This window comes from Sceloporus occidentalis, unplaced genomic scaffold, assembly GCF_023333645.1.
Source record: "Sceloporus occidentalis isolate IW3139 unplaced genomic scaffold, rSceOcc1.0.p SCAF_14, whole genome shotgun sequence".
Classification (NCBI taxonomy): domain Eukaryota; kingdom Metazoa; phylum Chordata; class Lepidosauria; order Squamata; family Phrynosomatidae; genus Sceloporus; species Sceloporus occidentalis.
Genome location: NW_028316994.1, coordinates 253,419 through 279,962, shown reverse-complemented (window position 1 = coordinate 279,962; position 26,544 = coordinate 253,419). Strand labels below are relative to the sequence as shown.

General features: G+C 39.7%; 1 protein-coding gene across 2 annotated transcripts; it reads right to left on the bottom strand.

The window, feature by feature from the left end:
* Nucleotides 1-623: 623 nt before the first annotated feature.
* LOC149303360 (cytosolic phospholipase A2 gamma-like) lies at nt 624-25,615 on the bottom strand. 2 transcript variants are annotated; one of them, XM_089480057.1, is made up of 16 exons: nt 25,552-25,615; nt 23,406-23,522; nt 20,939-21,081; nt 18,770-18,968; nt 18,340-18,448; nt 17,115-17,273; nt 15,763-15,816; nt 13,930-13,995; nt 13,379-13,504; nt 11,171-11,296; nt 9,774-9,830; nt 6,592-6,648; nt 6,042-6,125; nt 4,771-4,925; nt 3,789-3,954; nt 624-1,479 (listed from the first exon to the last, which is right to left on the bottom strand). In XM_089480057.1, exons 1-16 carry the CDS (start codon nt 25,573-25,575, stop codon nt 1,322-1,324), a joined length of 1,800 nt encoding a protein of 599 aa, XP_089336183.1. In that variant the 5' UTR covers nt 25,576-25,615; the 3' UTR covers nt 624-1,321. The 2 variants fall into 2 exon arrangements, with proteins under 2 accessions (XP_089336183.1, XP_089336184.1); XM_089480058.1 differs by lacking the exons at nt 3,789-3,954; nt 4,771-4,925.
* Between the last annotated feature and the right edge of the window lie 929 nt (nt 25,616-26,544).

Sequence of the window (26,544 nt, the reverse complement as noted above, 5' to 3'; positions counted from 1 at the left end):
TGGCGGGATACAAACCGCCATATAGTACGTCTTCTATACGTACTAGGGTTAGGAAGGGGCGGTGCTCAGAGATTAGATTGAAGATTATAGTGTATTAAATGGTGTATTGATAAAACAGTACAAAAATAATATCCTAAGTATGCAGTACAGGCCCAATCAAGAAGTACAGAAATAAAGATAATAATATCAAAGCAATGTCATAAATATATTATCAAAGCAACCCAAGCTTTTTGAATAAAAATCTTATGCTTGAAAGTATCTCAGTTCGATTGATAAAGTTTATGCCTACTTTAAACTGCTTAGCTTTTGAAATAAATGTGTAACAAAATTCTATAGCTACCTCTCCCATGCAGGTATCTTTAACCAAGCCATAATTTTAGAAAGATAGTAACAAAGGAGAAAAAAGTGGAAGACAGGAGTGTGAAATAGCATAACTGGAGAAATGAGCTAAAGAGCTCAGTGTTTTTCTAAGTGACCCTTGGCACCCTTTGTATATGTTTTAGCATTAACATCATTTCAAGAACCAAACTTAGATAAATTTATCTATCCCATATATCTATATAGATATAGATACCATATATTCAAATATCATGACCTTTCTCACGACAGACTTAAGCATATATATATATATATATGCTTAAGTCTGTCGTGAGAAAGGTCATGATAGGTCATGATTGTATATTTTCCTGACTTTATATACAAACTCCATTGCAACAAAGGTAATAAGGATTTGTCAAACTCACACCAAAGATGTTTCTTGCCTTCTTGTGAAAGGGTTACTCTTGTAATTGACTCTGCAGTTATGTACTGAAAGTCACCCTGTTTGCTTGGTCTTAGATAAATCATGAAACTATCAATGCCTTGTTCATTCTTTGGCACGATCATTTCTTTCACTGGCAATATGAATTTGCTTTCAGTGTCAAGGACTAGAACATTTTTTTCTTACCTGACCATTTATAATTAAACTACAGATTATATCTTCACTCCTATGTAAATCCTTACAAATTCATAATGAAGAATGCTTTGTATTTCTTTCTGATCAAAGAAAAATAAAGAGATATAACAAAGTGTAGACTATTTCGTAGGGACTTTTAAGTTTGAATGTTATTGATTAGTTCCAATTCAAGTAGACCTATTGAATCAATTATTGAGTAGTGAGTCAAGATCTAGGTAAATCCTTTTGAATCTATGGGTTTATTCTAAATGGGATTAACAATATGAATCAGGCCCTCATATGTTGCACTGAGCATATGCAGATAAGGTGGTAGTTTTACTTGTTCTGAAATAAAATGTTAATATGGAAAATATTTGCTTAAGACAACTATGAGGGAAGAGCCACAATGTACTTAATCTCCTCCACAATTTTTTGTTGAACATCTGCTACATTCTTCTTTGCTGCTGTCAGTAGTTTTCCAATTTCTTCATCTGAATAGCTGAGTTTGAAGGTCTTAAACATTTTACGATATTCCTCAATTTTACCTAAACACAAAGAACATTGGGGGGAGTGAATATAAAGTGTTCAATTACAGCTGTTAACATTACATGCAGTGTTCAATTTTATACATGTTTACCCAAAAAGAAGTCTGGACTCCCCACAAAATAGGAGACAGTACTGTGGTGTTTCTGATGGAGAGGAGTGCAGTCCACAAAAGGTTATGTCAAAATAAAATATATGAGTTTTAATGTGCCTCAAAACTCTTTCTACTCAAAGGAAACATGCTTGTAATGCAGCACTGCTCAGAGGAGTAAACGCTGAGTAGTAATGTAAAGTTGGAACTATGAATTGTGCCATGTGTTACTAATATGAATCATCCACTGGCTATGTTTCCCCAATCAGTGATCAAAATAATACAGTTTCATATGACCACTATGTGGCTGGAACTCTGTCTGAGCATTAACAGAAAATAATATCACTGGTGACCTAATAAAACATCCACAACACACTATGCACATATATTCTCTTAGGAGCTTGATACACAAACTGCCAACATTTTGTAGTCACATCCAGTTATAATTTCCTTACAATTTTTCTATCGATCCTTTCTTCCATTACAGAACTCAAAAGTAGTTTCAATGTTTCCTGGATGATTTACTATGCAGGTATTAATTAGACTCAAACCTGAAGCCTAAACAAGAAAGTTCTATTATGTATTCCCAGACTGGGCAAAAATAAGCAATTCTTAGCAGCTGGTGTACAGGAGATATGGGGCTGCAATTCCCACCATGTCTCATAATTATGTTTCCAGATCAGAGCTGCAGTCCAGCAGTATATGGAAGATTACAGCTTTCCAAGTCAGTGTAAAGTAAGGTCTTGCAGGAATCTCTTAGTATAACTGTAAAATATCTCCCTATTATCAGCTTTGAAATCTTGGAGTGTAATAAAATAAGCAGGGAATATCAAATCTCAGTAAGATGAAGTCTCCTGCTTCGGTGGCCACAAGCTATACATTTCTGACCCATAGAGATGAAATTTAAGGAAAGAGATAGTCATCACTCTGGAATCTACACATACCAGAATTTATTTATTTTACAAAATTGGAGCAAGAACTAGAGAGAGACAATGTAAGAGAAAATGTCACATTGGAACAATTCAGCATGTGAAACAAAATGGCTCTTCATACTCTAGTTCAGTGGTTCTCAATCCTCCTAATGCCACAACCCTTTAATACAGTTCCTCGTGTTGTGGTGACCCCCACCCATAAAATTGCAGTGTCTCAGTTCCTAAGACCATCAGAAATATGCATTCTAGTTCCAACTATTCACTCTATTCCCTGATCAGTTGTAAATTTCCTAGATGAACAACATCCCCCTGATATCTTGCCGCCTGACCTTGGTGGCATCTGCATGGTCCAGAATACTCAGGGAGTGGCCTAGAGTATCCTGGCCTCAAAGCTGCCCTGGCCTTCCCCCATTATCTGGGGCCCTCTGTTGTGAAACTAGGTGGATGTTCACATGTGTGTCACACTGTGCAGCCCTGTGCAGCCGCAGCATCAGTCGCATGGCTGATAGCTCATTCTGACCTCAGAGCAAGGAACTCACCACCAGTCTGACTCCATCAGGCAGCAAGCAGGACATAGATGCAAACAGCTTCCCAATATCACAACAAAGGGCTCTAGATCTTCCAGGAAGATCATGAGCAAACAGTGAGTTTTAAAAAATTAATTATAAGGAGAGTTTAAACCCCCTTCTAAACAAATCTTGCCAAGGAAACCCATGATCGTCGCCATAAGGCATTGTCATAAGTCAGACACAGGGTCGTCATAAGTCAGAAACAACTTGAAGGCACAAAGCAACAATAACACCCCAGGTTTGTTGCTGAATGGGTGAGACATTGCTTGGGCTGTTCACAGCAGGACCGGGGTTTAGGCTGTGCATAATCCAGACTCCATGCCTAGAAGACACAGGGAGAAACTTTTATTTGGCCTGTGCAGACAGGGCCTTTGTTAAATAGTTGAAACTGTGTGGCATATGCATGAGAGTTGTGTATGACTCCAGCTGTGAAACTGTGACTCCAGTTATCAGTGACATGGAGGAAAATAAGAGTCACTGACTGGTCACAACATCTGGAGAGGGAAAATTTAAGGAAAGAAGAGTTCACCATTCTGTGAAAGTACACATGTCAGAAAGAGGGAAAGGACAGCAAGAGCCGAAAGTATGGATAGAAAGTAATGTCACCTTGGAAAAATTTGCTTTGGAAGAAAGATGACCCTTTTGTATTCTTTTCAATCACTGTCACTCTAATAGCTACTCAGAATATTTTGCCCAGATGAATTCCCTTCCCATGTTACCTGGACAGTTGACTTTGTTGAACAGTGGGAAATGCATAACAGTTAGGCCATCTCCTCTGAAGATATAGCAATTTGAAGGGTTGTCTTTGTCCTGCAGCTCACTCTCATTTATTCTGGGAAATTTAATCCCACGGATTTTACAGTACTCAACTGTTTTTTTGATGGTCTGCATTAAATTATAAGAGAAATAGATGTAACTGCTGTGCAAATTGTCAAATCCTCTCAGTAAGAAAAAAAATAGCTGCCATTTGGTTGGTTAGTTGGAAGGCCATCTACTTCTTTCATTCCATTTAGAATTCTTCCAACATTAATTGAGCCACATGAGATATGATGCAACATTGTTCCCTCCTGAAGTGCTATATTTAACTTTAGTAGTTCATTTTAATGTAAGATAGATAGTACCTAGTTCACTTTGTATCCTCTATCTCTTCTTCACACAAAGAAAAGGTAACTGGAATATTACTTGAATAAGAACCATGCTAGAGACTTTCATTACAAAAGCATATGTTTCTAATATCAATGAAATAGTGAGGAAAGGAACTACATTCAATAGCTATGGTACTATTAAGGTAATATACATAATATTCACTCACAGTTCGGATTTTGCCATTCAGTACTACTCACACTATGTTTTTATTAAAGTTCTGCATAAACTAAAAATGCAATACATCGAACAGAACAGAAACATTAAACTACATTAAATCAAAATTCCAAAAAAGAAAACTAAACATAAAAGACAGTACAGAATATACTACCATAATATATATTAAACCAAAAAATGTATGACTTTTAACTATCTTTTCTGTGGTTATATAATCAAAACTAATAGTCATCTTGTCTTCTAATGCTTTCTCAAAAAGGCTGCTAGAGGTTTCAAATCATTCACAGTTATCAACTACTAGCTCTAAATTTATGGTGATGTGAAGGACATGAATAGTCGTGAGCCACCTAATATGTCTGCCCCATTAATAAGATGAATTACCTCAAAAGGATCCCCACCACTGAAGTCAAAGGAAAGAATCAGCTTCACGTTTCTCTCAGGGTGAAGGACAAGAGGGTAAGCACTATTTATGGCCAGACCAGCATCAATCAGAGAGACCACCATTTTCTGTCTCAACTCAGGGAGCTTAACATCAGCTTACAATGTAAAGAGAAACACAGGTGAATATAAAAATGTTTGCACAACAGCTTCCCAGAATGCAGTGTTAGTAACCAAGGCTCATGCATAACATTTGGGATTTGGGTATATTTTCCTGGTGTCTGGCATCAAGCCACAGCCTCATTATAATGGTGATACTGGTGGTGACCTGATGGTCAGTTATAGATTGACACATATTTCTCAGTATGTATGTATTGTGTAGAAGTTGTGAAATCCATTGATGCAAATCAGACATAATATTAAAAGAGAACAAGCAATGTTCTGAAAAGTTCATTGCAGGCCTGGATTCTTTTCTACTACAGAAAGTGAAGTTGTGCACTTAAGTTAGAGACTGAGAGACTGAGGTTCCACATTCATACTCTCTAACTGTACTGATTTGACATGGACAGTCCTGATTAATCTTCTGTCATCCCACTTTTTCAACTGCTTCTAAAGTGTTCCAGTTTCTCTCTTCTCCTCCCAACTTTCTTTTTTTCTCCGCAGCTTATTTCAATTGCTGAGTTCAAAGTGCAGAGGCAATTAACTGATTAGGGGGGAAAGGAGAGGGTAGAATCTTGCTCATCCAGCAGACTCAGGCAAAAGAAAATTGCTGCAGCCTTCCCTAACTTGTGTGTTCTTCCTCATTAATAACTTTTGCTACCTTGACCTCACTCTGATGTAGCTTCAAAAAAAGCATCTGTGAATACGGAAGGCTGACTGTATAGTATTACAGGGTGCCCTTCCCATCTGCTGGGATTTGGCTCCCTCACACATAAGGATGGGGAAAAAGCAGGAGTTTGAGCCTGTATTAGTCAATTGGTGGTGACATGCGCACAATTGCATCAGTGAGTCTGTAGGAGCACACTGCCACTGACTTATATGGGGTCAGGTGTAGTGATCTGTGGGATCTCTAATCCTTGGAAGGCTAGCAGTGGATTGGTCATGACCACCTTGATTTTATTCAACACCTTTCCAACACTGATACATAACTAAACATTCCTTCATTTCCATCTGCCCATCACATCATTGCATAAAAATATGTAGTTCCTGACAAAAATATTCCAGTGAATTATCTACAGAAAAGTGTCATTAATACAATCGAAGAATAAGCTTACACAAGTTGTACAAGAAGTTACTAGTGGTTCCCCATGTCCATGTCAGAATGCATGAATTTGTCTTGTGGATGTGTCTGATCCAGTCTACAAGGAATGAGATCCAGAGTAAAGTATGAGAAAGAAGAATCTTAAAATCCTAACAAGAATTCCTTCTCTCCCCCGACAGACAACTGATTTGTCTTCTTCTGATATTAATTCTTTTATCTCATTTATAGTGAACTTCAATGATGTTCTGTACTTCAGAAATTCCAGAAATGTAGATACTTTGAGTGCATCTGATAGTATTTTTACTTACTGAAGTTACTGCCTAGACACCAAATAATAAAATTAACTGAACAACTTACCTTGAGCTACAGTTTAAAAATTCACAAAAATACTACAGTTATAATAAAAGACAACCACCAAAACATATGACTTCTTGGATATCACTGAATAAGTACAAGACCAGGGTGGGATTTGAATTCAGGTGTTCAGTGTCTAGATCTCTATACAACTATACAACACAGAAATCAGATATATGGCAAAATGAGGATAATATTGAGCTACTTGCCTTTAATTGCTTGAAGGGGGCTATAAGGAACAGATGCCACAAGTTTTTCTACTGGTTCTAAGAGAAAGAAAAATAGAAAAGTGAGATATAGAAAATACCGCATAGTTACCATATGTGACACTTGGTGGCTTAGTGGTTAAGACGCCCACCATGAGGATCACAAGTTCACCAGATTGGCAGTTCAAAACCTAAGCACCATGTGACGGATTGAGCTCCCATCAATAGTCCCAATTTCTGCCAAGCTAGCAGTTTGAAAGCATGTAAAAGTGCAAGTAGATAAATAGATACCACTTTGGTAGAAAGGTAACAGCATTCCATGCACCTTGGATATTAGCAACACTGACCTCATGACCTCATTGTCATCTTTGACAATGCTGGCTCCCTTGGCTTGGTAACGGAGATAGGCACCACCTCTTACAGTCAGAAACTACTAGACAATCACATCAAAGAGGAAACATTTACCTTTACTTTTCTTCCATAACCAGATATGTGCCTGAATCCCATTGTTAGTCCCAACTGCTGTAGACCCAGTGAATCAAGGGAATTCCATTATAGTTGGGAGTACAAAAAACATGCAGACAAATTGAGGAAGGGAGCAACCAAAATTATCAAGAAACTACAGCATCTCTTCTATGACAAAAGGTTACACCATTTGGGAAGGAGAGCCAACATATATTTCTCTGAATGACAACAAAGTAAGCTACCCTACACTGATATCAGACTATATCCCTACTGACTTCTGTAACAACCTTACTAGCTGATGATCCCTTTCAAGATCCAGGACTTCAGAGGATGCAATTTAGCCTGACCTCAAAGGTTGTTGCCCTCCTTAGCATCCAAGATTAGCATTAGATTAGTGTGAGGAAGCCTGTTTATATCCTAAAGGTGCCCTTTGGTGCTCAAGAATGCTGGCTATTTTCTACTTCACTAGCTACTTCTTCTGATTTACTGTCTAAATACAGTAGCTCTATTCTAGCTAGTTTTCCTCATTTCTCCTTTTGTTTGATATGGCCCAAAACACACATAGAATCATAGAATCATAGAATCGTAGAGTTGGAAGAGGCCACTAGGGCCATCCAGTCCAACCCCCTTCTGCCATGCAGGAAATCCAAATCAAAGCATCCCTGACAGATGGCCATCCAGCCTCTGTTTAAAGACCTCCAAGGAAGAAGACTCTATCACCTTCCGAGGAAGTGCATTCCACTGTCGAACAGCCCTTACTGTCAGGAAGTTCCTCCTAATGTTCAGGTGGAATCTCTTTTCCTGTAGCTTGCATCCATTGTTCCGGGTCCTGTTTTCTGGAGCAGCAGAGAACAAGCTTGCTCCCTCCTCAATATGACATCCTTTCAAATATTTAAACAGGGCTATCATATCACCTCTTAACCTTCTTTTCTCCAGACAAAACATCCCCAGCTCCCTAAGTCGTTCCTCATAGGGCATGGTCTCCAGACCCTTCACCATTTTTGTCGCCCTCCTTTGGACACGCTCCAGTTTCTCAATGTCCTTTTTGAATTGTGGCGCCCAGAACTGGACACAATATTCTAGGTGGGGCCTGACCAGAGCAGAATACAGTGGCACTATTACTTCTCTTGATCTAGACACTATACTTCTATTGATGCAGCCTAAAATAGCATTGGCCTTTTTAGCTGCCGCATCACACTGTTCACTCATGTTCAACTTGTGGTCTACTTGGACTCCTAGATCCCTTTCACACGTAGTTTCATTCAGCCAGGTGTCACCCATCCTATATCTGTGCATTTCATTTTTCCGCCCTAAGTGCAGTACCTTACATTTCTCTGTGTTGAATTTCATTTTGTTAGCTTTGGCCCAGCTTTCTAGTCTATTCAGGTCATTTTGGATCTTGATCCTGTCCTCTGGGGTATTAGCTATTCCCCCTAATTTGGTGTCATCTGCAAATTTGATAAGTATGCTCCCAATTCTGTCATCCAGGTCATTGATAAAGATGTTGAATAGCCCTGGGCCCAGGACAGAGCCCTGTGGGACCCCACTGGTCACTTCTCTCCAGGATGAAAAGGAGCCATTGTTGAGCACCCTTTGGGTTTGGCCGGTCAACCAATTACAGATCCATGTAACAGTTCCTTTGTCTAGCCCACATTTTAGAAGCTTGTTTGCAAGTATGTCATGGGAAACCTTGCAGGATACAATCAGCCAACCCCATCAAGTCCTGCCTGCAGATCTGGCCTGTTTCTCACACCGTACTGACCTAGTCTGGCGCAACAATGGTGTCTACCCACTGTCGCACTGTCACCCAGCCAACCACCACCACTATTCTACGTGGCCCATAAAGATGAAACAGGCAGCTGGTAGCACCCACATAGCCAGGTGCAACTTCAAATAGAATGGCAGTGGTGGAAGTGATAGGTAAGGGGGCACACACCCATATAAACAACCAGCTGACTTGGAGGGGTTTTCAGGAAAACCCACCACAAACAGCTGGTTATTTAAAACTGGGCTAAGGGCCAGTTGAACTAGTCAAGCCACATCTGCTGGAATAGTGACTGGTCTACAGGGCTATTGGCCTGTGTCTTCTGAACAGAGTGACCCCAAGCCAAGGCAGAAAATGGGCATTTGGGGCTGTGTGTATAGCCCTGTATGTCAATCAGATCAGCCTAAGCCAGGAAATCCTATGCAAAACTAAAGCAGATATCCCCTAAGAGGTGGCTTTGCACTGTCCCTGGAAGTGCACACCATAACCCCAACCCAGCAGTTCCATGGCACAAAAAGAAGCCACAAAATGAGGCTCATTTTTGCTCAATGGAAAGAGCACACTAGCCACTGCTGTGGCTCTTCTGTGGCTCTTTGGTGCAGCTTATCTACTCGCTGTACCAAAGATGTGGCATAAGGCCACCCGCCATGTTGTGGGGCCTGCGGTGTAACGGCAGCATGATGCCAGCATGAGGGTGGTCGGCAGTCAGTCACCACACACCCCACTTTGCCCTCACACCATCATTTTTTGCTGGTCTATTGAGGCCCTTAGTTATGGAAGAAACAGACTTCAGTAACTCTCTACCTCCTTCCCCAGGATTACCTTGCACTGTGGTGCAGCACGAGACATGATGCTTTGGTCCTTTGCTGCCCCTTACCCACCTTGTAACATTGAGCATACACACCAGGTGAGGATCATATTCAATTGGGATCATATTCAATATTCAATAACTTGCCTGTAATTATTTTAACAGGCTTGTAAACAGGGAGTGTCTTGAGCTTTTCTTCTGGTCCTGAGACAATGAACATAAACAAAGGAAGAAATAATAATAGACAAATCATACATGTCTTGGGATAGATAACGCTTATACATTAAGCAGTATTAATTTCCACTTCATCTAATCAAAAATCATTTATCATTTTTTAGAAAAAGAAAGGAGAGGACTAGAAGTTGCATATATTTATCTTTATGCATTAATTTATTCAGTAAAAGCAGATAGAGTAATATCACAGCACAGACTTTAAGGGGTAGCCTGCAGCAGCCCCTTTTGCAGCCAGATTGGGGCCGTGGCAACCACACACCGCTGCCTCAATCTGGCCTTTCCAGGGCACCAAAGGAGCCACAAAAAGTGCACTGTAATGCTGGAAAGGGCAATGCTCCTTCAGTGCTGTGTCATGTGGACACAGCGCCAGAGGAGCCCCATGTTGCCACACACCATGTGAAGCAGTGCACAGCATCACGCCACTCTGGGGAAGAATCAGGGCGTGATTTGTATGGATGTTATGCCCCGACTCCACCCCCAGGCTGGCCTTAATGGCTGGTGTGCACAGCCCCTAACTTAATTTTAACCAGGAAAATATTCAAAGGTAAATACACCAACATTTCAGATTAGACTCCTATGGTCAGACACACATGCATACTCAGTAAATACAAATGTGTCGAACAGTGAATGCAAATGAAATTTGCAGACCAGTTCAAGTTACAAATGGAACTTGTAACAGAAAGTTGCAATTTAGCCTCAATCCTAGAAGGGACATTTCTCTGCAGTTACACAACCACTTCCTCCAATCAGAGCATTCTATTTAACAAATCCTCCTTCCACACTCTCTTACTGTGTGTGTGTGTGCATGCGCGTACTGTAATCTTTTTTTCCTCCTCTACGTTTACTCCCTATTTTGCATATGCACAGTCCTCTGCCCTATATAGGCTTGATGGGGGGAAGATAATTCCTTTTATATGATTCTTCTTCAAACCTCAGTTCCCCCACCAGTGCTGATTCCTTCTCCTTCATGTTAATTTATTATTATTATTATTATTATTATTATTATTATTATTATTATTATTTGTATCCCGCCTCTCCCTTGTATTGGATCGAGGCAGGTAACAACAAACAAAAACAATAAAATCAAACATGACTATCAATAGATAAAAGCGTAACAGGACATATTAGATCCTAGTTCCCCAATCTCCCTCCCACCAAGTTCTCTGGGTTAGCACTCCTGACCCGAGTATACCATTAGAAGTTAAGCTACTAGATAGCATATGATCAAATCCCAATTCCATAAAATATGCACGGAGACTTTGTGGAGGAAACCACTGTTAGAAAGTAATGAATTGCTATGTGATACTTACCTCCCAAATCCTTGTTCAGAGCTTCCCACAGATTCACACACAATTCTTCTCTCTTGTCTTCATCTAAGGTTGGCCACTTTTGACGCATCCCTTTGAGCACCTCATAGCTTTTGCCAGTTCTGTTTACTTCATAAAAATGCATAAGGTCATGTTAGAAGTAAGACAGCAAGAGTAAAGAATTCAAAGATTCCTTACAAATATATATAACACGAAAAAGAAATAAGTTGGAAATAAGTTTTGCTTCTTCTTTGCTTTGCTTTTTCTGACTTACCAAAGAAAAGACCACTTGTTCTGTTAAGAGAATTTTAAATGGTAAATCAGTCCAAAAGCTCTATTTTATTTACTGGTAGGGACAGATTTTATAACATTCTCATACTGTGACTAAATGTGGATGTCTCTTGATGAAAGAGAGTGGAACATATAGGGCTTTATCGCACAGGCCCTGGAATGGGCCTGACGCATTCTAAAAGGGGATGTGATGAGAACAGGAGGCAGCAGAGAATGGATCTTCCCGCACAGGGAGAACATTTGAGAAGCCTTTCTGAAAATGGCCCCCTCTGGGACACATCCAGAACGTGATGGGAATGTTCACCGGCGGCATTCTCCCTGTGCATAATTTTCCAGATTAACATGGCTTTGTCTTTGAATTCTAGCACCATGGACAAGAACCCGTAGAAAATATCATCTTCTACAAATGCCATTTACATTTCTCGTGACTTTTCTCATTGACCTGAGCTGAAAATAAGCTATGTTATTTATGATACAATTATTAAATGGTCTGGCTAATTTATGAATTGGTCTAGCCCATTCTTCAACAACATAACCAATATATAGTATTTATATGAGACTTTGGAGAGGAGCAGTTTTAAAGAGCTATCTCCATGAAAGATGGGACTCAAAAGCTCATCCTCCACAGAGGACCCTTAGCTTCAAACACTCCTTTGGATATGTGATAATGGGCTCTACCATTTTCTGGAAAATATATCAATGTGGTATGGGCTCTCCTTTAGATAAACAAAGGGTTAAAGATATGATGGTTTGGGTTAAATTTATTGGGGCTAGCATGACATAGAAATAACAGAGATTATGAGATGATTGTCCAGTGGGGATGACCAGCTTGTGGGAAGTGTAGAAGCTTCAAGATGCTTCTAAAATGTTATAAGACATGGTGATACAAGGTGTCAGAGAGACTGTTAAGACTTTTTAAAACAGTGAGAGACTTGAGGTATTTTAAGGATGGATGGAGAGATAAGGAAGGTGCTGCCCCCCTCACCATCCTTAAGGAAGCTTGTCTGGGCAAGTTTGGGCAAGGGATCAAGACTCCTCACTTCCCAAGAACATTCAAAGTCCCAGAACACCATGTACATTGTGAGTAGAATAGGAATGTTTAGCTGGTCATGTTAGGGCTTACATTATCTTTCTATCCTTGGCTGAATACGGCTGGTTTTGAAACTTTAAACTACTACTGGGTCTGAAGGAAGGTGCAAGTTGCTCATCTGCTAATGTAGAATTGCTTACTTAGAATACTTAGAATACTTAATAAGTAACTGAAAATTAAGATTAAATAGCAAGCTGGAGAGATATAAAATGGAAGTAATATATACAAGTTGTTATAAGTGTCATGCATCTGTTAATTGCAATGATCAAAGAAACACTATGTATAAAGATGGAGGATGTATGATAATTTCACAAAATGTTTTATTTTATATTTTGTTTCTTTTATAACCAATAAAAATCTTTTCAAAAAAGAACACTTAGAAATCTCACTAAATGTTATTTTGAATAGGCAGCATGAAAAAAATTGGAGGGGGGACTGTCATTAATTAAATAAGGTTTTATTCATCAGATGTGAATAAATAAGTCACCCACAGTAAAATACAAGTGTATCTAGCTTGGAAATTCCAATTTACATATATATGAATTGTGTATCTTAAGGGACACTTGCAAATTACTGTTCTCTAGTTTGTTACACATGCTGTTTCAAAATGTCACATCTGGCCAACCTGATGATATTCTAGTTTTTGCTTTTTAAAAATGGCATATTACTCATGGGCAGCCTCAAAAAAATAGGCAAGAATCCTAGATGTACAGTTCTTCCCATGATTCCATGTTCTAAATTCTAAAACAATGTTGGTGTCCAGTACTATTTACATAAAGGGCCACCCAGTTCCCACAGGGAAGAGGATCAGTTGCCCAACCGTTACTTACATCCCACAAGGTTTTCAAGAAGATCAAAGAAACCCTCTGCCTTCGAAGCTGACTCTTCTGATGCACACAGCTGCAACTCCAGAACATTCTGATAAGCCTGGCTAAGTATGTTAAGGTTCTGATAATCTGAGGAATGAAACAATGCAGAAAAGGTTACAAATGTAGGTTTGTAACCAGTGTATTTTAAATGATCTGTCTTCATTGATTCCCAAAAGAAGCAACAGTTAAAAAAGGTCCACCTAGTACTTCTGTTCAGAAGCTTATGACATTGGAGATGTGGATCATGAACGGCTTACAATGGAGAGAGCCATGCACCCCATCCCATTCTGTTTCCTCATCCCTCATCCAAATTTAGCTTATGATAAATCATAAATCATTGCTAGCCACAGTCTTCTCCAATATGTAACAAAGAGAGAAGGGCAAGATGGTAGTATTGCTATCACATAGAAATTCTCCAAGATGTCTGAGGGTTTGTGGAGATGGTCAAGATATCAGAGCAAACATAAGATTTGGGGTAGGGTAGAGGAAAGATATCCTACTGTTGTACTTACCTACGTCTTTTGAATGAGAAGCAAAGTAGCTTTCTTTGTCTTGCTTGAGAAAGTCTAGTAATGCACCTTGAAAGATGAAGTCATACATTCATACACTGGAAGGCCTGCTTTTCACCTCATTCCAACAATTCCCATAATCATGAGACATCCATTTTTAACCTAGGACCTAGGTCATCTCTGAGTGTAGCCAGATTGTTACGTGATGAAGCAGCAAGACCTCTAGTCCTAACTTTAAAACAAATGTATACAAATAAAACCCTTCTTTTAAATTCCATGACATTCCAAGATCCTGGATCACTGACTACCCACTTCCTTTTAAGATGGTTCTGCAGAACCAGTAGGTGATCTTCAACATACTTTAAGTATTATTAACCCCCTATTTGTTAGTGCTACTGATATTTGCATACCTATATGCCCTAAGGACTGGCTTACATGTTTGCAGGCTTCCTGTCTGTTTGCTTTGTCACACTCACTCTCTTCCTGCATCTCTCTAACCTGTCTTTATTTTTCTCTCTTCCCTATCTCTCCTCCATACGATATACTTGATTATGTGTAAGACTGTCAGTAAAGCTACTTGACATGTTGTGTTTTTTTAATTTTCTCTGCTAGACACTGTATGTTTTTAGATGAATTTGGAACTGGTTTTTGTTCAGATTGTGCCTTGCCTATTTGATTACTATGCTTGAGAGATCCAGTACGCTCTCGTGTGTTTCTCAACTATATTAATCCTCAGATCTGAAGGATATTGAGGTAAAAATGTAGCAGTTCCTTTGAGGCAACCAAGAAGTACAGAGACAAGCATTAGAAATGGGCGTTCTCTTTGCACCTCTTTTTATTCACCACTATAATATCCTGGCCTTCCCTATTGAGTATAGCCTGAATGCTTAATCCCAACCAGATTAGACCCAATGAATCAACTGTTGAGAATGATCAATCCCATCAGTTCAGGCTTAAAACAGATGGGCTAAAAGATGCAGCTTCTGATCACTTTGGGGGCATGGCATGCAGATGATGCATGCCCCCAGATCAGCCAGAAGCTGTTCTGGGGCCAGTTAAGTCAGCCCAAAACCACTGCAAAAGGAATGCAGAAAAACCAGCCTATGCTGGCAGGTCATTTGGGACCATGGTGACAGCCCACTTGGAGAGCAAACCGTCCAGTCATTGCAGTCCCTGACTGACCAGGGGAGTCAATCGTGACTAGAGCAGCCAGATGCCGCACCAAGCTGCCCAACTGTTTCACCCCTCAGCTGAAACCGCCAATAGGATATTTAGCATCATAAATCTTCAACAAGCTGGTCAGCAACATGTGACATTACCTACAGCAATTGTTTAGCAACTGAGAAGAAATAAGAAGGCAGCTATAATCTGTCTACCTGCCAAAGAAACAGGTAATCAGAAATAGCTGGTCTAGTAATACTGGTACTGTTTCTCATTCCGAAGCTTTCCATTTAGCACCCCTTTTCATCTTTTAAAAGTCCCATAAATAAATGTGTACAAACCCCTGTTTGTTTCTGTGCATGATTTTTTGCCTCTGAGGAAGTAGACCAAGTTGACAAAAGTTAATGCATTTGTTTAGTTAGTCTCAAAAGTGCTGCATGGTCCCTTTGCATAGTGACTTTTTATGGTTTCAGGTCAAATCACATCATCTTTCCATCCCCCTTTGATGATCTCTCTCTTCTCTCCCACTCCCATAGTTTCAAAACTGCCTGTGATCCTGATCATTCCATGATCAATGACTGCAGTTCTAAGATAAGCAAACTCTAGGAATCCTTCTGGGATGAAACATGATGCGTAATCTCTGGTTTTAAATTGAACAACAGAAAAAAACCATACCAATTATAGCCTTTTTAATTTCTTTTTCACTTGCGAGGGCGCTTCCCCATAAACCTACAAACGAAAGAGATGGTGTTAGTGATCTTCTGATCCACTTGGTAACAGTAATACTCCAAAATTAATAGTTTGTTTTATGACATAAACTTATTATGCTTTAAACAACCTCATGAATTTCGGAAAAGGAAAGATTACCAAGTTTTATAAACATACATTAAATAGTAGTTCTTGTGTATCTTCAAGCCAACTCTGATTTATGGCAACCCTTATGAGGTTTTCTTCACAATATTGACATAGAGGAAGTTTACCATTGCTTTTCTCTTGGGCTGAGGGAATGTGACTTGCCCAAGCTACCAAGTGGCTCAGCAGAAATTGGAACACTAGTCTCCTAGAGTCCTAATTGAATACTCAAACCACTATGCCACACTGGCACTCTGTTAAACTGTAAACACTTCATCTTTTCCCTTGTCAGCAGTAGGCCCAAGGACATGTGTTTCTCTCCCATTCTTGCTGTCCATTAAATGGAGAAAGCAGTTGGGAAAGAGGCATGTGGGGAAACCTTGAGCATGTCACTGTCCATGGTTAGCTCCCTTATAGTGTCCTGTTCTGAGTAGAGATGACTCCTAAGCAAGGAAGGCATGAGCCTGACCAGTTCTCTACTATCTTATTTTGTGGTCAGAAATCAGGGAAGAGGCTCTTTTGTAAAACTTGGTTTATCCTTTTCTCATTCTGAAGGGTCATCATCAGACACTAGTTGGGTAGCTATTGCAGGGAGCACTAACTAGCTAATACTTTCTGTCGGTCCTGTAGGGCTTTCCTGAACAGCCATCACACTATCTCACTGTTTCCCTACTGAAAATTCAACCTGATTCATGAGTAGGCTGCTCTCCTTTTTGTTTTCAGTCGGGCATTCTACTATGTCCAGTAATCCCATGTATCCCATAAACAAATGTTCATACTGGCTACAGTCCTAAACATTGTTGCTAGGGAACCATTGAAAACCAAACCTTCTTCTGAATGAACATGAATAATCCTGCAGTATTAAACTCAATAACACTTATTTCACATACATTTTACTTTCTTTTAAAGCTTGCAGTGCTGTAGCTCACTAGGGCCAAGCCCATGTTTTCTGTGCAAAAGATACAGAATTCAGCTCTTGCCAACTTCAGATAAGACTAGAAGAGCTGCTTATCTCAGCACCAGAGAAAGACTCTCAGTCAAATGTAGGTGGTAATTATCTAAATGTACCAATAGTTCAACTTGTAGAAAGCAACCTATACTCTCTGAAAAATTCCTCCTGGGCATGTTATCTTCTTGATGCTTGCATTTGGAGAAACAAAATGTGGATGATGTACCTTGAAGATAGCAAACTGTTTTTTCCCTTTTCTCTTGATACAGTTTCCCACTGCTGAATACACTTCCAAGACGTTTCATGTCAACATAGCCACCTGTGCCATGTTCTCCACCTACATCAGGTACTGCAGTGTTATGTGGGGTAAATTCAAACCAGCTTCCTGGAATACACAGAAAAATAAAACAAAATATGGATAGACACAGCAAGTTCCAATAAGAACTGAATGCCCTAGAGACAAATGAACACAATAAGTTAATACAGAGCTTCCAGCAAATTCCACCCAGAGCAGAATGCAAAACAAGCATGGTTATCCTGCAAAAGAGTAACTTCAGAAGGGGTCTGTGGGGAAATAAGTTACATTCCTTGTGTGCATAGAGAGTAATTTGCAAATCTCTTCATTCTCAAACAATAGGATAGTCAAAATGGTGACTTACCTACACAAGCAAGAGGAATCTGAGTGTGTCTCTAGCTTGGGGTTACAGTGTCCCATTGAAAAAAAGGCTGGTTTTTGACCAGGAGTAAATAAGAAATTACAGTCAGCCCTTCTTATAAATGGATTTTTTAATACATGGATTCAACCATCCAAGGTTTGAAAACGTTCAAAAAAAGTATAAATTTCAAATATCAAACCTTGATTTTCCATTTTTTATAAGGGACATCATTTTGCTATGTCATTATATTTAATGGGATTTGAGCATCCACTGATTTTGTTATCCACGGGGGATCTTAGAACCAAACCCCAGCATATAACAAGGGCCCAGTGTATGTTCATTATTAGCCAGAAGTAATCAAAATTTATAGTAGAAAGCAAAAAATATATATCAAAACCTATTTGGAATTAGTCAGAAATTTGCCCATTTTGACCATCACACCCAGTTTTCCCAGAGAAAGCATTGGGACAGCACAAAAGAATACAATCTGAAGAGCTGCCATAAATCAATATTTTCCTCATTGCTCATCATTGAACTTGTATAAACTTGGGAGCACATGGCCCTTTTTCACCTCTCCCTTATGCCCAACTGTCTTATAAAGAAGTAGAGAAGTGCAGAAAATGGCTTTGCCAAACAACCTACATTGCCAGGCAGATTCATAAGGAGAAAGTAATTCCACATACAACATGATCTGAAATTGTTTAGGGTTCCATAAATTAAAATTTAATCTAGACTAGTAGTCAACATGAAGTCAGTGAAGACTTTGAACTACTCTTATGTGCATAATTCAAGTACCTGCATGATGTTCGCTGTAGGTGTGCTTGTCCACGGCTGCATAAATAGGATAAGGATTTTTCCCATTCTCACAAGATCTCTGTTGCTGAGACAATTTACTTTCATCAAGCTGAAATAGCACAGATTGATTTGTTTTGATTTCATTTAAGCTAACTTGATCCTCCTAATGACCTCTCAGGTCATAGATCACCCCAAACAGACTTTAATCAAGGGAGGCAGAAACATTATTTCCCACCAGATTTTAGTACTTGTCGCTATGTGAGTACAATAACACATGTGAGTCGTATGATATATGAGAGGTTGTGGTCAAACACTGGGAAAGACATTATTGTCTGGGTTGCTTTTAATAACTGGAAACACACTCTATTGTGGAGTATTTTGGGGGTTTTCAGGTTTTGAACACAAACATTTCCCCCCAACCTCTACCTACCTCTTTTAGCATTTTATACACAATAAAATAGGCCCAGAAATCTGTCAGAGAGTAATTTTCATCTCTTGAGGCCTCCAGCACAGCCTTTTTAGCCTTGATCAAATCCCACGTGCCATTGACAAGCTTTTCACGCTGAAGTTTTTCCAGAGTTTCCATTTTTTCTGACCAATCTTCATTTTTATAGAGAGACGACATGCACCTTTTAAAAGAAAGACATTGAATTGTGTGAAATATTTGGGAAGTATTTAATCATTATCCTAATCTGAAAGGTAATTATTTTGAGGATGCTTGGGAAATTAGACAGTTGTCTACAAGGGCAAAAAAAAGCAACCATCCCCACCCTGAGGCCAGTGCTTCCTGTTTGCACAACACACAGCAACTTTTGGCGCAATACCACAGGCTCTCCTCATTAACCCAACTTTGCCCCAGAGTTGGCATATTTGGAGAATCCTGGGGTGAGTATGGGGTTTGTGGCATGTGAGCAGCTGGATTGGACCTGAATCAGGCCTAGATTTTTGTTCTTATACCACGCACCGCACCATTCTCCCTTTCCTGCACTGAACAGCACAAGAAAAGGGGATGGTTTGTCCTTGGAGCCACCACCCCACTTCCATACTACAGGAACTCCATAGACAGACCAACTGGAGCACCATTGCTTCCTCTGAGGTTAGGCTCATCTATGTGACCACCAGGAAGACAGGTAACAGGAACCCCCAATTCACATGGCTTGGGTCTCTGAATGAAGGACCTAGGTTCTTAAATATGGAAGAAAGGCCTGACACTCTCTTCCTGTTTAATTTCAGCTTGGTGTTCCCAGACACTAAATAAACTTTGGTGAATGATAGGTTGCAGTTCAGCCTATTCACATTGAGCATCCAAGATCATAATAGCAATTCTTATTCTGGTTAAAGATTGACTGTCAATTACACTTTCTTCCACATTTGAATTTTGAGAACTATAGTAAATGTTGATTTTTTTAAAAAAAACAACCTGAAATGAAATGTCCACTGATTCTTAGGAATGGGCAAATTTGTCAAGTTTGCTTTTGCTCACATCAAAGTGAAAGTCAAGCTACATAGGAGATTGTATATTGCCTAGTTCAATTACAACTGCCACTTGAGTGTCAGGGATTTGACATTATCTCTTAGCTGTGACCATTAAATACATAAACCTTAATCTGATATATTCAATTTTTTAAAATGATTATTATTATAGTCAGTGGTTTTCCTCTCAGTTTGTGTGTAGTTATACATACCAAGAATCCATTCTGCCAGTACTTCGGAGGTCTAACTATGGCAACTGGGAACAATCAAAGTTCTCTTTGAGCACTGATAAAACTGGTGGAATGGTGCATGAGATGTCTTCTGATTATAGTAAGTACCTGAGCATGTGATGTGCTGTAAAGGTTACTCCATGGGCCAAGCTATTTGTGCAAAATGACTGCCCAAACAGTAGAAAGATACATTGCCATGTACATGCAAACCTCACTACTGTATAGAATGGGGGGCAGGCAGGAGGAAGCCTGTATTGGCTTAGAAGAAATCATCAATATGACACAAAGAATAAGTCTACACTAAATATTTCTGTGTGAAACAGCATCTGTATTGCTGTACTTTCAAGCAGCTTGTCTGTTCAGATTTCTTTTAGCCCAGTCACAGCTGCAGTTCTTTGTTAATTTACAGTCAGCACTCTTTATCTACAGATTCTGCATCCGTGGATTAAACCATCTGTGGCCTGAATTATTAAAAAAGAAAAAGAAATCCCAAAAGCAAATCTTAATTTTGCCATCTTATATAAGGGACACTATTTCACTACCTCATTGTGTATAATATGACTTTAGCATCCATGGATTTTGCTATCCACAGGGGGTCCCAGAAACAAGCCCCAATGGATACCAAAGGCACACTTTATTTTATATTATTATCATTATCATTATCATTATTATCATTATCATTATCATTATTATTATTATTATTATTATTATTACCCTTCTGCAAGATCCTGAATTTTGTCACACAAGTGATGATGGCTCATGACAAAATCTACTCTTAGCACATTTTACTCTTTTACTCTTAGCACATTTATCAGTTGTCACCAGGTGTCCATTACAAAGAATGCTTCTGGTACATGCCATTGTCACGTTGGTATTAATACATGAGCAGCCCTTACCAGGTGGAACCTGACACCCCACTCAGGTATATAATACAGTCCAAGAGGTTGCATTTCTTCAGCTCTGTTAGTGTGCCATAAAGGGCAAGCATAGCCCGCATACCTCCTCCTGATCCCAGGACAGCAATACTGGGCACTTTGTCCTGATGGGAACAAAATGGGAGACATACTGAGGAATCTGTATTCTGCCTCTGAGTATAAACTTCTGATAAACATGACATCCTTCCAGAAATTATCAGCAAGAAAAAAATAGGAATATGCACTTTTTAATAGCCTGCATTACCTGCAAGTGATATCCATCTTTGGGTGGGTGGGTGGGTGGGTGTGTATGTATGATAGTCTTGTACTAGTTAACAGGAAATTTAGAAAAATGATCCAAGGCAAAGGTCCACTTCAAATCCAAAGTGACCCTCTGTCTGAAGCACCCAGATGGGTTGTAGGCTAAAAACTACTATTCCCCTGTACAGAAAACAGATATAGGGCAAAGTCGAGACTTAGCATCTAACATGATAAGGCCTTCCATGCATTCATTGGCATGTGATATTTTGCCCTGTTTGTATTGTTATCTTCTGTCTTGTTGTAAAGGGGAAATAACTTATTAGTGGGATTTCACTATGTCCAGCTGAGTCCTGGAATGACTCCTGTCTAAAACATTGAAAACCTGATTGCAGTGAATGAAGAAAATATTCAGCTCAAGAGATCAATATAGCATTTGAGATAAGGCAGCTTTCTATGTGCCTATGTCATATCCACAGCCAGATTACTTGCCATGAAAAAACCAGAAAATATTACATATTGTATATGCATATAAGTAAATCTCATAGATAGCTCAAGTGCCCCAAACCATAGAATTTGCTATGACCTATAGAAAAATCTAGGGTAAAATTTAAGGGCATGTTACAAAGGAAGTATAATCCAGTGTTGTCTAATGGTTTGAGCATTGGGCTGTGACTCTGGAGACCAGGATTCAAATCCCAGCTCAGCCATGGAAACCCACTGGGTGACCTTGGGCAAGTCACAATCTCTCAGCCTCAGAGGTTGGCCATGGCAAATCCCCTCTGAAGAAACTTGCCAAGAAAATCCCATGGTTCATCTCAGGGTTGTCGTAAGTTGGAAATGGCTTGGAGGCAAATGACAACAACAAAGGATGTAAAGGATGAAGCAAAGGAAATTGATGCCAAAGAATTTACAAATTTCTGGCATGCATAGCTGTTTGTGTTCACCCTAAAGCCTGGGTGGATGAGGAGAAAACTAAATTGTGGCTTTGCAATGTGTGGGATCAGCAACCAGGCACCGAACTAAGAACGCATCCATCGCTATTCATATGGGACATGATCCACACGCATATAACAAAGGCAACTTTAAGCAGCTTTTGCAAGTTCTTTCTTTGCTGATGAATGCACAATCCATACTTGTTAATGAATTGTATGCACTAACCATCTGATGCTTTAAATTGGCAAGTTTCATTTTTATCGATTTTATTGTCTGTATATACAGCACTGTGTAAATCTACAGTGCTATATAAATAAAGTATAATAATAATAATAATAATAATAGTAGTAGTAGTAGTAGTAGCAGCAGCTTCGGTCACTGAATGTTTTCCTTCCTTGCCATCTGAAGCACCCTGATCTGAATGCTTTAATAAGTTATGATGTAGCTATTTTGTTTGCATTCTGTTACCCAGTCATTCAGATCCTATTCCATTGCACCAAAAGGCACATGTTTTTGATGCAGTGCTTTCTTTGATTACCTTTCTTGTAATCCAGCCTCTCTTTTCACCAGTCTTTAATTAGTTTTTCACTGACACCAAATTCTCTCATTGCTACACAATTATTAAATTCTTTTGCACACTCAATAACTTTCAGTTTGAATGATGCCATGTAAGAAGCTCTTGTTGTCTTTTCAGAATTCATTTTGCACAATTTAAAATTCTGTTTCGCATTACTATAATAACCATGACATTGATCATAGGCTTATCATAGGATTTATTGAATATTGAACATATATAAGTGAAGTCCTTAATACCATAAATAAGGCCTTTCTTTCTGGTGATGATTCATATCTGATTGCAAGTAATGCATGCAGACAAAATGGCTACCAGTACATAGTGACTCACTTAGGAATTCTGATAAGGGTAATTCAGATGACAAAAGAAGAAAATCATTCAATGACTGAAGATATGGTACAACTATTAATACACTTTTTATGATCACCTGTGTAGATGATCATGATGATTCAGATGTGACTAATAGCCTCTGAGGGCACTGACTTGTTTTAATAGACTGCCATTAACTTGAATTCTATAGAAATCAAAATTGACCCATGAATAAATAGGCTAAAATTTCTTGGCTTATAGTCAAGTATATACAGTAATGAAAATCAAAGAAATTCATGCAATGAAGCATGTGCTTTGTTTAGTGATGATTATGGTTTCTAGCTTTTCTGAGGTGGAAACATAAAATCTTACTGCACTGCATTGAATCCCAAGTTTGGCGAGAGCTTTCTTCACTTCTTCCTTTCGAGTAGCAACAGCTGCTTGTTCACCCTTCGGGAGGCTTTCAAAAACATGGACTTCTGGTTTTGCCTGCCAAAAATACATACACAAATTATGCAGGAGCAATGCTTGTCTCTTACTAAGAAACTAGATGGCAGGGTACTTGATTCCATGCGGCATCCTTCTGCAAAGGAAAGAACAAGTTGCTTCACTGGCAGCAATTTTCCAGAAGATCTGTATGGTGGCACCATTATGGAATAACTTGTGATCTGAAGTACTACTATTTGAAGTACTACTACTGATTTGTTCATAGATAAATAGGTGACATGTGGGCAACTTTGAACCCTCCTCCCTTCTCTTCTGCCTTTCTTACCATCCTGATTTCGATCAAAGTCCATGCTCTGTTGTTGTATCTGATATAAGCCAACTATGGGTTGCTATGAAGGTGGAAATGAATCAGAGCAGGTAAGACACAAAAGGGAGGTGAAAATTTATTTTATTGCTACCTGAGCAGTCAGATACCTGACATCTGTCCAAACCAACCTTTCTCCCCAAGAAGGTGCTTCCATTTGTCCAGAGGTTGCATTGTCCAGAAAATGCTTAGAGAAGTATGCATGTGTGTGTGTGTATTTAAGGGAAAAAATATCCTTTCTCTTCTCTCCAGCTCCCAGAATACATCCTTCTTCCACCAATTCTCGCCCTGTCCTCTAGTCCCAGCCAAACCACCATGAGGTCATGGACTGTGGGGAGATTCACCCAGGCCAAGAGGCTGAGTGATAATTTTGAAGGCAAGAGAGAGAAAAATATGGGAGTCATTGGCTAAAAGATTAAAAGCAGGCAAAGCTTTGACAAGGCAAATTCAAAAATCCATATTGTGCCAATACCATGTTTAGGCCAATCCCAAAGTCATGCTTTTGTTGTTCCCAAACTGGACAGAACATTTAGGGTGTAACCTGATGAGTTTACTTGGATAATCTTCAGACCCTTCCTTCATACCATCTCAAAATGAATTGCAGACACTAACTGCCTGAACAGTGATATCATCTCTTCATTCCATTTACTTCTGGATGCTTCTTTTGCTGCCTTTTCCTGTTAAATAGATGGTTCATGAGAGGAAATAAAGGAAATGCAGCAAGTTTGGATAGCTGTGGAGACATGTATGTTTCTATGATTTGGTGCAAGTTGAAACAAGCCTCCTTGAAGGTAATTATGGCGAAACCTTCCCCAAATGCAGATTGTGTTTTGGTTTGATTTGGTTTTATCAGACATTTAAAAAAAAAGGCAAAATGAAATTTGGATTTCTAGCCAGAATAGCAACCTGGGTCAAGACTGAATCTCAGCTGAAGAAAAACCATGGGGGCCATCAGTGGCATTGCCATCCCTGGTGTCACCCAGTGGGGAGGCTGCCAGGAGGCATGGCCCAAAGGGCCACTTACCCCTTCTCCTTCCCTGTGGCAAAGGGGGCAACAGCAGGGGTCCACATATGAGTACAGAGCAGTTAAAGCAGTGTACATGAAAATAGGGGTGGTGGCAGTAATCTACTTGCAAGTAAGGGCTGCCACTGTGACTGTCCTTACCCATGAGTAGACCAGTGTGGCCACTCCCTACTTGCAAATAGACTGCCACTATGGCCTTCTCCCTAGCGAGCTCTGAGGGAAACTGATTTGGTCCAGAGAAGAGACACTTCTTTCTTCTTCTTTCACAGGGAAAAATTTGTCTGCTGCCACCACTCATCACAGCAGCTGCAGTTGAGGACCAAACTGAGCGACAACAGGAAGATTGGCCAGGTAGGCATGACAGTGGGAGCAGCTACAGCTGAAGCAGTCACCACCACACTGGCAATGCTGGCTTGACGAGGATCAAGTGAGAAAGTGGCAGCCAGGAGGAGCTGGCAGCAGAGCAGCCACCTTGGTAGACCCAGCTATGCTCCTTCATAGCATATGCTCCTTGGGAGCATAAAGATATTTACTCTTGACACACTGTCAGAAAAAGTTCTTCGCTATCAGTTCTGTCTCTCCACATCTGATGGGCTCCTCAGCACAACTGGACAAGCATGATTTTTGACCCACCTTAGTCACAAGTGCCCTTTATTCTGTTAACTAGAAGTGGAAAATGTTACCTGCTGATTCCCAAAGATATTCATCTTCTGTTTCTTCACGGACAAGTCAGTGAATCCCCACTGAATGAAGTAGGAAATGGCCTGCCTGAAGAATGGAGGAATGTGAGGTTTCAGTCTAGGTGTGTCTAGTTCCTGTTGTTATTTCTCTTTTTTAAATTAATATTTAATATTCAAAAAATAAAAACAGAAAAATACATTAAAATAGAAGTAAAATATATAAATATTTATATTGCCTGGTCGAGTCTTCCTTTTATCATTACCTTCCCACCAAGGGATGCTTTGTTGCTAGATTTTATTTGTATCAGACTTCTTTCTAATTATGTATAAATCATATCTCTATTGCTTTTATTTACTTCAGGACAGTAAGAATTTGTCCTGCAAGGCATGCAAGTGTATTCAGTTAATGCAGTTCCTGGCCCTGGATAGCATAGTTTGCCACAAAGAGGAAGGAACTTGCTAATGTAATATTGATTTAACATGTGGTTTGTTTCTGTTATTCCTGGATTTTGAAATTTGGTGGCTTAAAGCACTTTTGAAAAGCTTGCGCAGAGCTCCCAATTTTGCCTGGGTAGAACACTGTAATTTGTTGCCTTTTTGATCAACAAGGATGAAAGGTAAAGTCGTAGCTGGTAGAATAGATGGGAACAGAGCTTTGATGACCTACCATGGAATAACAAGACCAAAAACAGAGTTGGTTTTTTTAAAAAGCCAGTTTATTGACCTAGAATCTATATACTTCACTGATGACTCTGAGAAAAGTAAGAGGGGAGAGCAACTTCTTGCAGGTTCAGCTGAGGCCAGGTATCACCCCTTGACCTCAGCCTTCCTTTGTAAGAAACACCTGCCCCTGGGGGCAATCCAATATCTGGGTTCCTCCTCAGCTGGCCTTCTACCAAAAGCCAAACCCAGGTGGATCACACCCAAGTGAGAGTGAAACCCTCAGGTACATCTCAAGGATAGACTCCTTCCCCACCCCAAGACTGCAGGACCCTA